General features: G+C 29.6%; 1 protein-coding gene across 2 annotated transcripts in view; it reads left to right on the top strand.

Moving 5' to 3' along the window:
• LOC118191016 (protein transport protein Sec24D-like) overlaps nt 1–17130 on the top strand; it is a 91511-nt gene that overhangs the window by 52552 nt on the left and 21829 nt on the right. For both annotated transcript variants that reach the window (XM_085807111.1, XM_085807102.1), the window contains exons 10-16: nt 446–558; nt 3763–3856; nt 3951–4067; nt 5372–5542; nt 6633–6729; nt 7314–7598; nt 15404–15598. In XM_085807111.1, the coding sequence (XP_085663237.1) occupies nt 446–558; nt 3763–3856; nt 3951–4067; nt 5372–5542; nt 6633–6729; nt 7314–7598; nt 15404–15598 (1072 nt within the window). The remainder of the gene's footprint in view (nt 1–445; nt 559–3762; nt 3857–3950; nt 4068–5371; nt 5543–6632; nt 6730–7313; nt 7599–15403; nt 15599–17130) is intronic.

Genomic DNA, 17130 nt, shown 5'->3' with positions numbered 1-17130 from the left:
ATAAAATGTAATAAGCTTTCATGTAACTAAGCTTATTACATTTTATTTGTTATTTTTACAGGTGATGGCCAAAAATAGTTACAACTGTTTACCCAAAATATCTAAATGTGGTTTTAGTATAATTTTTAAAACATTTGTTGTATATTTGATAACTTATATAATTATATATTAATAAGTACTGTATAAAATCTTGTGTACTGGCTTCCATAAGTATTCAGTATTTATCAGAAATTCTGAAAAATTTGTTTCATTTTTCACTGCTGTGTAATTATTTATGATATCTGTTTTTGCATTTTTAAGTGTATCCATAGGTGTTATACTTTCATATAAATAAATGTGAATTGATTGCGAATTGTGTCCATTTTATTTGTCTGGCCTTAGTTTGTAATTAGATATTTATTAAATAAAATCAATATATATATATGTATCTTTTTTTCTGTTAAAGAAAAATTTAACTCAACCTCATATTATGGTGCTGTCTGATGTGCACAATGCATTTGTTCCCCTTTTGGATGGATTTCTTGTAACATTGTCTGAAGCTGAAGCACTTGTTGACTGGTAAAGTTAACTTTATTGGTATAAAAGCTTATTGTAATCAGTGCCAATTATTTTCATATATAAATACATTCTTTACATGCTTCTATTTACAATAGAATTCCAAAAGTCTACAAATTCCTGTAATATGTGCCTCTTTTTGGATTTGTCAACTTAGTGGAAAATTTATCAGTGACAAAGTTAATTTATTTTATTAACAGAATTGTTTAGCTTTTTTGCATTTATAGGTACATGTTTTATTAAGATTCTTTATTACACACACATTGGATTGTAAATCTCTGCAAATTTTTGGAATTTGGGTAAATCTTGACTGTTAGGAGTATATTCTACTGCCTTTTAAATAAAATTTGGAATTTATATGTTATATATGTATAAAGAATTTGTCTCCTCTTTTTTGGATCCTGAATAGAAATTTTAAATCCTTCACTAACCCTTCTCATGTCTGGTTTGTTTGCAATCTTTACAAAATGAATAAGAATAGATTCTGAACTACAACATTTGTTAGGATATTCCTAATATACAAAATGGAAGAGCAGTAAAAAATATGAGGCTATAGCATACAGAATTTCTTTTAATAAATCCAAAATCTTGTTTCTAGCCCTTCCATTATAGCTAATGGTACATGTGCATAGAACATAATGCACCGGGTTTTATTTTGGAGAAAATCTTCCTAGTGAGAAATTTGAAAACAATGTATTTACTTTTTCTGTAATTTTAGAGCGTAAAAAATCATTTTGAAAGTGATATTACTGATGGATATGAAGTTGTGTTTATACCAGAGTTATGTCTTTAAATTTTTTCCTGCTTTAAAAAATTTCTCTATCACTTATTCTCATTACTGCATTCTCCATACACTATTTTCATTTTGGGTTTAAATTGTGCCACAGTAGCTCCATGTATCATTAGTGAAGTAAATGCATGTTCTTTATTATTATTGTTTCTTTACTTTTTTAAAACCTTTTTGTGTTTATTAAACTTTAATCAGTTTAAAATTTTTAGGAAGGAAGTTTCCTAAATTTATTTTCAGATGAATTATTTTTCTGGTATAATTATAAAGTTTTTTTTTTTTTTTTTTTTTTTTTTTTTTAACCCATACAAACATTTTCTGCAGTATATTGCTTTATTTCTTCATGCCTTCTACTTTCCACAATTGTAGTGTGCCCACCAATTTTAACATTGGGAAGTGATAATAAAAATTAGCATATACTTCTCAAATGGAATTATTCCAGTCAACCATTGTGCTGGGATTAAGTAGTCCACAAAACTCGGTGGATGCATTAACTTTTGACACCATAAGAAAATGAATTTCACTGCAATGTGGAATCCAGCAAATCAGATTTCTGTCTGGCACACAGAGTTTGCTTAGTCATTTCAGTTTCAAGTCACATTTTAATTTCAGGAGGTACTTATTCAAATATAATCTTTCTGAAGCATCCTCTTTTCTTGAAGAAAAAAAAAAAGCACCTTTTTCGTCCCATGGTATATCCCAAATCATGAAATTCATTGCAGTAAAAAAAAAGGGGGGGAAGAAAATTTTATAAGATGAAAACTGTGACTGAACTATAATAAAGACAGCAGAAGAAAAGTTATACCAAACTACCACAGCTTCCATTGAGAAAATGCAACGAAAAAAATTCAAGTGGCTTTAGCAGAAAAGTATCAAAATATATTTAGTAGTATCAGGTTTTTTTTTTTTTTTTTTTTTTTTTTTATTACTTTAAATACCAACCAGAAATTTAAGTCATCTGTCGGCAAATCTTAATAAAAATTATCTTATATTATAGCAATTTGTGTTCAAATTTTTTATGTACAGTGTAGTTTTCCACCTCAGTAACTGTTAAAAAAATCTTGTAGTAATAGTTGATATCTAAATTTTCTTCCATGATGGTATAATATTGTGTTCTTGGATCATTTTAAGATTAAATTATTTTAAGTCTCTCAGCACTAAATACTGATGTTAACCACTTGCCTGAGTTATCCGGAGTTATCTCGGGTTCGTATATATTGCAGTTAATTATTATCCCGAGAAAACTCAGGTGAAGCAGGATTTGTTAGTATGATTTCTTTTATCATGGTTTTATTCGGTCTGGAGGAAATGAAAGGAAATATTCAGCTTTGATTGGCAATTTGCCAAATTTTGTTGGTTGCACGATTCTTTTGGAGGAACTGGTCATGTGTTTCCCTATTGTATTGTATATGTTGGCTTGTGGATTAGTAATGTATAAAGAAGGATGCATGCATTGAAAAAATTTAAATGATGGCGATGATGCAAGATAGCGAAAGCGATGATTTTTCAGATAATAATTATGAAGAGCTGGGGAGGAAAAAATCAAATCCAAAGAGACAGTGTATTCTGTGCTCCCGTGAAAGAGATTCCAGCGGTAAGCCAGTAAGAAAAGAAACCAGATACCAGTGTAGAATGTTGGCCATCACTCTGCGTTGTCCCTTGTTTCAAAAACTATCATACAAAGATTAATATTTAACTTTTTTCTGTTTGCCCGAGATAACTCGGGATAGTAAACTAATATTAAAAATAAATGCTTTTACACCTTCAAAAAATTAGAAATTCAACTTAAAACCTACATATTTTGGTTTGTTTCGTTTTGTTGTATTTAATAATAAAAAAAATTGTGATGATTTTTTGCAATTTTTTTCAAAAAAATTTGTAAGGGATGCGGTTAAAATGTCCAATCGTCACATTTTGTCAAATCCTATTTATCCTTATGTCTACATTTTGTCATTTGCATTACATAACATTATCATAGAGTTATCATCGGTACTAGCAGTAAAGTAAGAATTAATTCTGGCTTCCATTGCCAGTCTTGCAGCTGCAAATATTTCTTCGCAAATTTCTAGTTTTGTGAACTGTTGCCTATATTACAGAACATATGTTTAAAACTGTAAAAGTACATTATAAAATTGTGCAATTTAAATGTATTATTCATATGCTTTAAAAATGTTGCCTCTTCTTTAATTTTTAATAACGTATTTGTTAAATATAGTTTGTAATGCTCATAACTGATTTTTATAAGCATTTATCGATTAGTTTAATTTTTAAAAAAAATATATTTAATATTGCATGTTATGAATGATAGTTTCGTATTCACCTAGTCATCTGCTCTAAATTTTATTGTTTAATTTAAAATTGTATGTATGAATGTTAAAGGTTCTTATTATCTGAATTATTGAAGAAAATTTGATTTTCAGTTTAATGGAACATATACCTCGCTTGTTTATAAATGAACCTGCTACTGAAATTATATTGGGTCCTGTCATTCAAGTAGGCCTTGAAGCACTGAAGGTGATTTACGTATTTAATTATTCCTGCTGGTTTATTCAAATTATATTAAAAGTTAATAATTTATATTTGTGTTTTTCTTTTTACATACACATAGAATGCTAACTGTTCTGGAAAACTGCTAGTATTTCATTCAACTATACCTAATGCAGATGCTCCTGGAAAATTACCTCACAGAGAAGGACAAAAATTATTGGGAACTGACAAACAAAAGGTAATTTCTTTAGTTCATTTCATGATCTATGTTTTAAACTCTATTTCTTTGATTCTAAAGTGAACCTCTTAATTTCTTTTTCACTAAAGAAGAAAAAGACTAAGAAAATGCTAAGACAAAAACCAAACACTAAAATACATTATGCACATATTTTTTTAATTATTGTCTTTGATTTAATAATACAGTCAAAAGTTGTTAATTCGGACACCCATAATCTGGACCTCAAAGCTAAAAACTTTCTGCGCATGCGCCGCGTTGGCACAGGCGTTTTACGCGTGCGTGTAAGACCTTGACTACTGCGCATATGCATGTGCGCAAGTGCAGAATACGTTTTCGCCTGCGCGTTTAATGTATAATGGATGGTGTAAGCTAAAATTATCTAATTCAGTTAATGTTAATGATTGCGTTGTTCCTTAATCTTCGAATTGGATCACGCTTATTATTTTTTGCAGACTGTAAGAGCAATTTTATAAAAGTAAACTTGAACTTTCGATTATGTCAAATAGAATTTCCGATGCTGGAACTTCCAAAGGATCTACAAAACGAAAGTATGTTTCGATGTCCAACAAACAAAAAGTGGAATTTCTGCAAAAAATGGATAAAGACATGAAGAATGTGACAGAGAGGTTAGTGAAAACGAAAAAATTTCGATTGACAAGTTAGTCGGTATTCTCGGCACAGCAATTAACGGGACTTGAACAGCGGAACTTTGTAACTGAACAAGAAATTATATCTGTTTATAGAATTAAAGAGACACATAAAACGATTATCATATAAAACGAACATATTATCACATAAAACGAAGCAACTTATTTTTATTTATTTTTATTTAGTGACAAATTGAAATAATTATCGAGACACATTTTTATTATGGGAAAAAAAGTCACGCATAAAACATTTTTAAAAAATATTTCTTGTAGTGCGGAGTCCAGGAATTGGACTGACTGCGGGATTTTGGATTTTGTACTGTGTTTGAGTCAGTGCATAACCTCTGCAAAACTCAGTACAGTGCAATCTTGATACTTTTCATTTAGATCTAATATACCTTATATATTGAAGTATACCTTTTAACCTTATATACTGAGTAGAACTGTTTAAAATATAAGTTTATATTTCATATTATAAATATTCACAAATGCTTAAAGCTGTTGAAATTTTAAATTAATTTAAGAGTTTAAATATTTTCTAACATTAAAAGATTTTTGGTTGTGATAAAATGAGAAATCATATCAAAATTTAAAAATTGTCAAATTATTCTGTATAGTTAAAATAATGTATTAATTGTAGATATTTGTGTGCTTCAGATAGCTTTGTCTCCTCAGAATGACTTTTATAGTAAACTGGCCCAAGAATGTGTTGCAGCTGGCTGTGCTGTAGATCTTTTCTTTTTCCCCTCTGCTTATGTTGATATTGCCAGCATAAGTCCTTTGTGCAAGCACACTGGAGGACAGATGTATAAATATACATACTTCCAGGTGAGTACTGTAGACATTATTATGCTATATTATTTTTAATTACTATATTAAAATATTTATTATATAAGCTTTATGCAGCATTTTGTCAATTTTATGTTGAAAAAAATTGAAGACTTTTTTGATGGGGACACACACACACAAAATAATAGAGTTGCATCATAACCAATATTTTGATTGAAAAAAAATTAAATACTTATTACTGTAAAATTTCTTTTCCAAAAGTTCAACAATTTGACCTGGAAAGTGCTCTAAACATTAATGTAGCATTATGATTTTTAGGTGGTATTTCAAGAAAATTGATTGTATGCCATATTTATATCTTTTTGCTGTGTTTTGATAATGTGATTGCCTAAGATATAGATAAATATGGTGAGGCAGTAGAAATGGAATAGAAAAGTAGGAGACTGAATGAAATAAAATGACCAATACTGAGTTAAAAGATTATATTCTGATTTCAGATATGTACTAAATTTTAAAATCCTGCATTTATACTTTGGGCCTCATCTCATGAGTTTTATGGTGATATATTTATTCATCTATTAAAAATATGTAAATATAGGTATCTGGAACTTGTTCAGTGTCTGATTTTACTTTCATCTTTAGCAAAAATTGGAACATTTCTGTGAAAACTATGTATATTTCAACAGAATTTGTAAAAGTATTTGCTGTGGACGTTTAAAGCTGCTCTGAAGCAGTATTTTCTTGGTTGCAATTCCAAAATGACTTTCTCACTTTGTACCTTAAATCCTTTTCTTGCATTATACATACAACTTGAAATCACATAGATCAGGAACTAGCAGAAAATTGTATGTGTTGTGAATTTGAGAATTAAGCTGAGTTTAAGCTAAGTTTTACTTAATTTTAATCTTCAAGTTAAAGGCACTTCCCATATGTCTTTTAAAATGTAATTACACTAATAAGTGAGATAATGCATAAATTAATACTTCTAGTATAAATTAATACTTATACTATAATGCATAAATTAATACTTGTAATAATAAATAATAATAAATATTTTCGTCGTTTTCCGTCTGAATGTGTTGTACATGCATAAGTCTGGTGTTTATTTATACTGATATTTTTATTATAGTCCCATATTGATGGTGATAGATTTCTTGAAGATCTTGAAAGAAACATAACTACAACGACAGCTTTTGATGCTGTATTACGAATACGAACAAGTGCTGGTATGTTATTTCATAAGTTTTAAAATTTCTGTGCTTTCTTGTTTTAACGAATTTATATTAAAGGAATTTGAAGTTCAAATCACTGAGTGATTGATTTGTACTCTGTAAAGTTGTGCATAATGTTTAGTATGTTAAGATCAGATGACTTTAAAAGTGCATGCGTTTTAAAAGTTCTTCCCTTCTTCGGCTCAAATTTAAAACTAAGTAATGTCTTAAAAAATGACTGCTCTGAAAAGGTAATGGTAGAAGTCATAACTGTTGTTAAAACTAATGTATAATAAACATAGTATAATTATGCATGTGTAATAGTGTTTTGACCTCATGTTTAGATTTGAATTTTAAATGATCTTAATGGTTCAGATAACATGTAGCCTTTTATGTTAAAAATAGTACGTATTATGCTTAATTTATCAAAACAGAAATTTTAAGTTGCATTGAATTGCTATAGGATTTTATTAGCATGATTGTAGAAAACTTATCATTAACTTATTACTTAATTTTCATAAATTTTAGTTCCATGTGGTATTTCATCTATGTAATTCATGGTAATTTTACTTTTCTTAAAAAGAAAGTTTTCTTTTCAGGTATCAGTCCTGTATTTTATTATGGGAATTTCTATATGTCAAATGCTACAGATATTGAACTGAGTGCATTAGACTGCCATAAGGGAATAACAGTTGAATTTGCATATGATGATAAGCTCCCAGAAAATGAGACTGTATTCATACAAGCTGCCTTGCTGTATACCACCTGTACAGGTGAAAGACGGATTCGTGTTCACAATCTTGCAATTGCTACTTCAATCAATATGCCTGATATGTTCAGATGTTGTGAGCTAGACACCATTATAAATTTCTTTGCAAAACAAGGTAAAGTATGTTGATTTTTATAATGAATTATGATTTTCATTTGTTATGCTTATAAGGTCAGAAAAATGATGGTACATCTTCCTGAATAGTTCATATTTCTTTTTTAATTATTCGATGTATATTCATATTTGTAACAAAATATTAGAAATTAAAGTTTTTAATTATATTATAATGTAATATAGATCTTAAAACGTATCTTCTTTATAATTCTTTCTGCAATCAGTAGTAAGTAATGAGTAAGTAAAAAACAAATATGTATTGTCTAAATATTTTAATGAATAATTTGGAAATTTGACTCCGAGTAGCAGTTTTTATTATTTTTAGTTGTAGTTTTGTTGATGTAATTAAAGAAAAGGTGAAGCTTTGTGAACTGATGTTTTAATCTACTACATGTTTGTAAAGTCGTTTTATGTCTGTGTGCTTAATTTGTTAGAGGGATGTTTATTTCTTTTTATTGAAATAATGAGGTAATATGTTGAAGCTTTTACTTATGAAATATTATACATAACTCCATTTATATTTGCTGCAGTTTTACAACTTCTAAATATGTCTGCATTGTTGGTTGTATATTTTCCTTTTTCATAGTGTAGTTTCTTTTTCCTCCTTTTTTAAATCAGATTGTATTTATCACTTAAAATAATACAAAAAGACTTCATGTGCTTTTGTACTGGAAGTAAAAGCTCTTAATGCTAATCAGTTCTTTTGCAAAAAGATTTAGGCATATTCATTTCGTTTCTTATTTGTTTTTTAAAGTTTGTACAAGTTTAGTCGAATCTGTCATCAAAACATATCAAAGGTAATTATTTTCAGAGATTGTACTTTATATTTTTAACTATGAAGTTAAAATTCTTTGCATGTGATCTTTTTCATTCACCACCAACCAGCGGCCGAGCAGTAAAGTTGCTAAACACTGGTAGTTTGGTCCGAGGTTCAGATCACGCAAACGGGCTGGCTACATGGGCAATTTTGCGGTTTTCTCCATATGTAATGTGTATACAAGCCATTTTCCCTTAGAAAGTTCTTTGCAAAGGCATCCAGCTTCTAGACAGATAGCCCTCAAGGCTTTGCCGTAATCACATAAACCAAAACTTTTTCATTCTTCCTGTCTAAAAAAACTTTGAATTTGTAACTAGATTAAATTTTGAACTGCTTCATTGTTAAAAAAGCTCATATAAAATGCTAATATGGCTGCTTTGTTTGATTTTTAAAAAATATTATGTAGTATATTTGAAATAATATCTATTCATCACGATGCATTAATATATTTGCTTAATTTTTTGGTAAAATCCTCTTTTGGAATCCATTATAGAATGAATGCCTCTCAGTGTCATTCTGATAATATGAATTTTATGAGAAATTTGACTTCATGGAATCATCTTGATAAATCAGAGAAATCTGGTGATTGTGGCAAGAAAGAGGTGTGTTTCTGATCAGAAGAACTTAATTTTATTTTTTTGGAGGTGTTGAATGCAGGTTCACGCTAGAAACCAAGAGGCTTTAACTTTGTTAGTACCAAGCATAACTATGCTGTCATTGACTGTGTCACTTCATACATTTCTTCTCTAGATAATATGCTAATGCTAACAGTTATTTGAATTTCAACAGTTATTGGAATATTATTATGGTTACTAATTCAGAAGTCAAACAACAAAAATCAGCGTTATATTTTCAAATTTTAACAGAACTAGTTTCGATGGTTTTACTAAACCACCATCCTCAGCTGCAAAAGCACAAATGAACAAGATAGGATATAATGATAAGATAAGATAAGAAAGCCTAGACAGAAGATAAGCTAGTGACGCCATCTGTTGATGAAACTAGAACTAAAACATAATTTCTTTAAAGGCCGAAAGCAAAGATGGATTGGAATTAAGATCGTTGACTAGAACAGAAAGATTTTTTTGAGTGTGAAATGTCTCTACAAAATCCAGTTCTCCAATGGAAGATGTTTTTTGAATAATTTTGGCAGCAGAAAAATTTAAAATGTGATTTTCGGACCAACAATGTTGGGCAACAGAAGACTTCTGTGTTTCCTTTTTTCTAACATATGCCTCATGTTCCTTGATGCGAAATTTTAAGGCCCTCTTAGTTTGGCCAATGTAAATTAAACCACACTTGCAAGGAATCCTATAAATACCCTAGGAATTCATATCCGGAATGGGGTCCTCGAGTACGGAACTCGGAAGTTTATTGATGGGAGAATAAACGAACCAAAAATTAAATTTCTGCAAAATATGTGCAACTTTATAGGTAACTGATGGAAAGAAGGGAATGACAACAGAATTTTTATAATATCCTAAAACAAGAGTGTGGCTTTTAGTGTGTTGAGAGGAGAATTTTTTAACTGCTTGATTAATAATGGTGGGCAAAAAGCACCTGTCAATAGCTGTTGCTTTTAAATAATTTAGTTCTTCATTATTCTCTCTTGTTCTTCTGATAAACTAAAATTAGAAATATTAACTATTGGCTTAATGTTTACAATGGGAAGATTTTTTAAACTACTTAAGCTGGAAGATTGTAAAAGAAGTTTTTCGAATTTAACTGCAAGGGTGTTTTTTTTGACGGCTAACTGCATTCTCCATTCTAGATCAAGACTTTTGTTCAAGGGCAGTGAATTTTGGATATGAATTAGCGAGTTCCAGGTGAAGCTTATAGAGATCATGTTCATTTTTGGACAGTTGTTGATGTCATATTAAAGCAGTTATTTTAAAAAAATTTAAAGCTTTACAATTATATTAATTCTTTTTTTTTTTTTTTTTTTTTTTTTTTTTTGTGTGTGTGTGTGTGTGTGTGTGTGTGTGTGTGTGTGTGTATTTTATGTGAAACATTAAACATTGGAGTTTACCTTTCAAATAATATTCTTAATTGTTATAATTTATTCTACCTTTCAAATAGTATTCTTAATTGTTATAATTTATTCTACCTTTCAAATAATATTCTTAATTGTTATGATTTATTGAATGTGTAGTATGATCTCCTCTATGCATAAAATTAATGTGATTAATTTGATATTTATTAAAAAACTAAAAACTGATATTTATTATTTTAAAAGTAATCTCAAACCTTTCATAAATATTATAAGTATAATTTTAGCTTGAAATTGTAATTGTTATTGAATTTTCCAGTGTGTTATCTACAGTTGTGCATGTATTACTGTAGATTAAGCCCAAGTACAATAGTTAAATTGTTGAAATTTTGGCTAATCTTTGGAATACAGTAACAGGTAGTTTGGCGACATTTTGGTAAGGCGATAAAGGTTACTAGCTAGGACTTTAGCAGTGTACATGGATAAAGCCAAGAGTGTGTGCAATGCCATTTTTGTGCAATTCTGGGATTTTTTTTCAAGTGAAAATAGGTCGACGTGTACATGGATACCGTGTATGTGCAATTCTTAAAAACGTGGCAATGAGTTTGCGATTCTGCACTTTCTCCTAATTTCGCACCTGATCTTCGTCATGATTAAGCACTTTTGTTCCATAAAAGTTCTAGCATAAGCGTAATTAATTCGGCTAGCAGATTGTTGGAAAAAAATGTTGAGTTAAAAAAAAAAAAAAAAAAAAGCCTTTACTTCGTGAAAACAAAATGGTGTCCAAACAAAAAAACTAGTAGGTTGCTTTAGCAGGGTTGGTCGCCAAAAAATCGCCAAGTTACTATAATCCAAAGATTAACCGAAATTTTTACTACATATTTGTGTGCTTAATTTTTTATTATATATGTATATTATATATTTGTATAGTATTCATACAGAGGCTGTTTACACATTTTTAAAATGATTTCGATGTTGTTTAATTACTGTTTAAAACGTAAAGAGTATTTTTTAAATATATAATCTAATAGCCTTCTTTCTGGATTATCAGTTTACATTGTAATCTCATGATAGAAGAAGGGCTCTTTGTAAAATTTCCAGGGTATTGATTTCCATTCCTCTTTCGCCACTTTCCAGAGTCCATCAATCGTGGTGGCACTTAGAAAGAGCCCTTTTCAAGAGACCAAAGGCACAGTATTCCAGTATACAGTTCATCACAGACTATACAGGAATACATTGAAAATCTATTTATGTGATACCTATATCAGTCTTCGTTCTTTCAAGGAATGCAGTAGTACTTTTAGATTTCATTCTTTGACTTCATTCTTTCAAGGAATGCAGTAGTAATTTTCAAATTTCATTCTTTGAAAGTCTTTAGGATTAAAAAATTGAATTTCTTTATTTCCCATTCTGAGGAAAATCCTGGGATAATCATAAACTCGTTACTGAAATTTTCTTTGCATTTATGGAACCCCATTTATACATACTTTTCACCTTGTTTTTGGTAATAAATGGACTTTTTTGTTGCAAGAATTTAGACAAACGTATGCTTCATCAAAGGTCACAACGTATTTCCATTTGTCTTCTTCTAAATAGTTTTTATATGGGGTTCTACAAATTGTTCTATGTTTAGCCACATGCCTCAGCAAAAGCTGGTAAATTATGTCTTAGCTTTTTAAAGTTGTAAGTCTTAGTTTATTATTTTACTAGTGTTGCTAAGATCTATATAAAAACTCTGCAGTTATTTCTGTGTTGACAGTTTTTTTTTTTTTTTTTTTTTTTACCAGTGATTCAACTTTTAGAAATAGTACTTACTTTTTCAAGGGGTATTTATTTGGGTACATACCTTTTTTGTGGGTATTCATTCTTTCCATGTAGAATTAATAATTGATGTCTTTTCCCTTTCCAGTTAATAATGTCGCTTATTTTGCACTTTGAAGTTTGAATATCTTGCTTTTCACAGAATTTTTTAATTGCAGAATAGAAATATTTCTCTTCGGAAAGTGCAAAAACATATTCTTCAATCCTCAGCTTATTTACAAGTGAAATTTTTAAAAAAATAAATTTAGAACCAGCAGACAATATCTCTCATTTCAAATAATAAGCTGTTACCAGAAATTTTTATTTAAAACATTGCTTTTTTTGTTTGTTTGTTTGTTTGTTGTTTAATTCTTTATTGAAATCATTCTAAAATTTTTTAACCATTTTGTATTCATTTTTAATTATCTTTCTTAGTTTTAATAATGTCTGTTAGTTTTACATATATTTGATGTAAAATTAAGGAATATTTATAATATTAAGTTAACTGGTTGCAATTCTGAATTGTGAATGTGTGTTAAATTTGGTTATTAAAGGCTTCATACTTCAAACATAATGCACTGAAGTATTTTTAACTTCCATTTTCTTCTTGTACTAGCTATTTCTAAAAGAGCAATAGTATTTAACATTTTGTACATATATATTTTGGAGTGGGCTGAAAAAAAATTTTTTTCTATCGCCTAGCTATGCAGAATGAAGGAAAAAAAGTATCTTCCATTTGTGCATTAAAACTCAAAGTTTTAAAAGTAGTGCGATTTTGCAGCTTTTCGTAAACTTTTTATAATTACTTAACTCGCTACTGTCATAATGCAATTGTTTCCAATGTGAATGTTTGGGGAATGAAGAACACGAAAAATGTTTAAAACCTGTAATTTCACATTATTTATTGCTTTCACAAAAAAAAAAAAATGGTTTTTGTAAAAATAACATTTCAAAATTTTTGATAATCTTACATTTTGATTTTTAGTAAACAAACAGTGAATATATTTAACATTTTCAGTTTCATGATTCAAAAACATATACCTTAAGGTTAGTTTTTTAAGAAAATTTTGACATTATAAATTTTGATGGGAGAATTGTCTTGATCATGCCGTTTCTTATGTCAGTGCCACACACCTATTTACATACATTGGTCGCAGGTTTGAGACACCGTTCTGCAACTTGTGTGTGACAGGGAAAGTTTCAGAAATCCAATTTCAGCGATGCACCAATCCTTAATAGAATTTTGATGTCCTCATCCATAATGTTCCACAATAGTGGAAGAGAGAGATTGCAACTATCCCACAAAATCATATTGAAATAATCTGTTATTTCAAAGTTGAGTTTTGGTGAAGTTTCGAATAGTCCTTGAATAGAATATGTTTGATTGATGGACTAAATGTAATACACAATTATGAATGAAAAATCTTTGTTATTCAATACATATACTTGAGTAGTGGTCTGCTATTTTTGAAAGACATGAAAAAAGCAACATTAATGTTATTAATCGGTATATCAATATACTGTGCCTATTTTTACCTTCTGGATTACATTGCAGTATGAAAATTTCAGGTATTTGTGAATTTAGATCAGTTAGTTGTTTTAACCGTTTTAAAAATATGAAGCAATATTATGCAAAGTAAGGCAATCAAGATTGAGATCTAATGACAGTGAGGTTAATACTTAAATGTGAAGTGGATAGTTATTGTTTATTATATTATCAGAGAACTATTAAACTGGGTAAAATCGCTAAAAGGGATTTTGAATGCTCTGCCAAAATACATATACTAGAAAATTTGAATTTGATAGTGGATGTATCCTAAAATGAGTTTTAAGTCAAATGTTTGTAACTTGATGGCAACATGTAAATATAAAATTATGCATGTTAAAATATTTGTAATTAGGCACATAAGTCAGGTTAAATTTTTATTAAAAACTCAATTTGCTATCTTGAGTGTGAAAGTGGAACAGGATCAGTAGAAATTAAGTATAATTGATCTTCGTGCAACACTTTTCTGTGAACTTGAAGAATGGAGAAGTCAACGTAATTAGAGCAAACCATTGGATGTTTTTCATAGCCAGTCATTTTTTTCCTAATTGGTCCCCTCATAGCTTTGGACTCTATTGTAACACCGCCCAAGTGAGGATATAAGTGATGAAATGGCAGTTCATTGAAGTGTAGAAGACATATAGTCTATTGCAATGATGTCCCAACATGCAACTTGATCTGGCGGATAACATTTTTCAAACCAATATTAATGTTCCATTGCTCCCTAATACATAAAGTTCTTCAAGGAACACATTTAGACAGTTGACATGTAGTCAAATGGGAAATTATGGTAGAAGCTATATATTTAACAAGTCCTGTAGAAGGAGAAATATGGCTGATATATTCTGATCCTGGTTCTTTTATAAGGGAATAATGATTCTCTTTTTCTGTTCTTCCCCCCCAAAAAAGGAATTATTTTTTTTTAATTACCATTATGTTTTTTTTTTTCCATCCATCAAAGTACAGACCATGTTGTGTTTCTTTAATAAATTGATTTTGTCAATCATTTCTGTTATCATGAATTTTCCTTCTGCTTACTTTGTTTTTGTCAATGATGTGAGAATTGTCTGAAACAATTATCACATAAGTAGTTACATGATATTTCCAATATTTACAATTACACCATATAGTTACATAATAGTTGATGATTATAGTTACTGCTTAAAAGAATTTATTTATTTAAAAGAATTTGTAGCAGAAATTGTGAATTATTGCTGTTTTTACAAAAAAAACTGTTTTTAAAGTTTTTGCACAAACCTTAAATAATTTAAATTACAGGTTTTAAACTATTTTCATGTTCCTCATGCTCTAGAATTCGCTTTAGGACCTATAACATTTGGATAGTAATGAATTTAATAACGGTAAAAAAACTGATGAAAAACACCAAAATTTCAACAGTTTTCAAAACTTTGAGTGTGATGCATGAATGAAAGATATAATTGTGTTTGAAAATTATATTTTTCATTTTGCATCAAAAGGCAATAGGCACAGGGTATAACAATAGAAAAATGTATTTTCTCGGCCCGCCCTAATATGTACAAAATCTGTTGGTTTCTGGAATATATATATAAATATCTGAAATGTAAATAAATGAGTATATATATTATTTTTTAAACATGAAGTTTTGATATATCTTTTTCTAACATTTGACAGCTTTAAAGCAGCTTTTAGATCACAGTCCACAACAGTTGAAGAACAATATTATAAACAGAACTGTCAAAATTTTGACATGTTATCGGAAACATTGTGCCACCAGTTCTGTTTCTGGACAGTTAATTCTGCCAGACAATTTAAAACTTCTCCCTCTTTATATTAACTGTGTGCTGAAAAGTGATGCTGTTGCTGGAGGTTAGTAATTCTTTTATTATTATTATCATTATTATTATTCTCTTCTTCTGAGGTGTCAGCATAAAATTTTCAGACAAATTTTTAATGTTGATTTCTGAAAAATGTCAGTTAATGTAATTCTGCATTTGGTTTAGGCAGGAACTAATATTGTATTTCTAAGAAGTGGAAACTGTGCCGTTTTTCTGATGGATTTTGAATTTTAACAAAGTTTACTAGCCAGATAATCATATGGTTCACTGCATTTATAATTCATGCATGACTCAGGATTGAAATTGCAATGCCAAAATGGAAAACCTGCAGCAGTCATCTTTCTTACTGAATTATTCAGTAAGAAAGATGACTGCTGTGTGCAGAAATATTTGTGCTTACACAGTTTGGCACTTTGAGATCAATAAACATAATCTGAGGACTATTTTTTTCTGCTGTGAGCTCATTGGATGCATATTAAGATTAGCAGCTCACCTTTTCTTTTTGTTGTGGCTGAGGAATGACATTTCAGGTGTATTCGATGGTAGACAAGGCTAGAGATATAGCAGGCTACAGCAGCAGAATCTGTGTTGGCTATTAACAACAATGTGAACTTGCAGCCTAGAATTCTTATTTTGAAAAATAGTTCCTTGAAAATCTTGTAGGAATGGCCATATTGCTGATTTTATGACTAAAGCAATATAGTCTTTAGCTGTCAACATATCAGGAAGAAGACTAGAGATCATCCATCTGGCCAAACATTATACTATACTGTCCAACATTGTTATTTGAGAAAGAAGAGTATGTATTATCTGAAGGCGTGTTAATGGTGTTGGTCGCATAGTTTTTGGACAAATTTCTGACCATGAGTGCCACTAAGATAGATGTGAGCATCATCACAAAAGAGGACAATATTTGTTATATGTTTCATTGCTGCCTGAACTTACAATGGGATAATCTGTAATAACCAAGGCTTGTTGTCAATAGAAAATGCTGATTATTTGGTTCTTAGTCCAATATCATGCATCTTCTGCTGGTTTGTATTGACAGTGCTGTTTAACCTCTTGAGTGGTGGGATTGCCTTTATCCAGTCATGAGAGTTTTTGTTTCTTAGTATATATATATTAATTTATAATTAAAAATATTTTGCTTCCTTAATTCCTTAAATGATTATTAAAATTAAATATTATAAAAATGAAAATTTATGAAAACAGAGACTAAAATAAGTAATTATACAAATTTAAATAATAAAAGTTTTAAAATGCATAAGTAAATCCAAGAATGTGTGTTAATCAGAGGCTTAATGTGTTACATCCAAGTTACTCATATGAGGATGAAAATCACAATGTACACTTCTAATCCACAAAAAATCTTCCGGCTGTCATGTGTTGTCCTAGCGATATCTAAAATACATGAAGTACGGCAGTGCTGTCATTTTGGCCTAAATGCATATTGGTCTGCTGAAGTGATAAACCAACATCTTTAAGTTCAGTGATTTTTTCCCCCTCTCCATTTCTGATTGGTGACAGTAAGTGGTGTGTCGATCACACTGTCAAACCACAGGA

This window comes from Stegodyphus dumicola, chromosome 1, assembly GCF_044657685.1.
Source record: "Stegodyphus dumicola isolate Sdum_Otavi_A_Nest chromosome 1, ASM4465768v1".
Classification (NCBI taxonomy): Eukaryota; Metazoa; Arthropoda; class Arachnida; order Araneae; family Eresidae; genus Stegodyphus; species Stegodyphus dumicola.
Note: the sequence above shows the minus strand (reverse complement) of the source record. Positions and strands in the feature narration are given on the sequence as shown.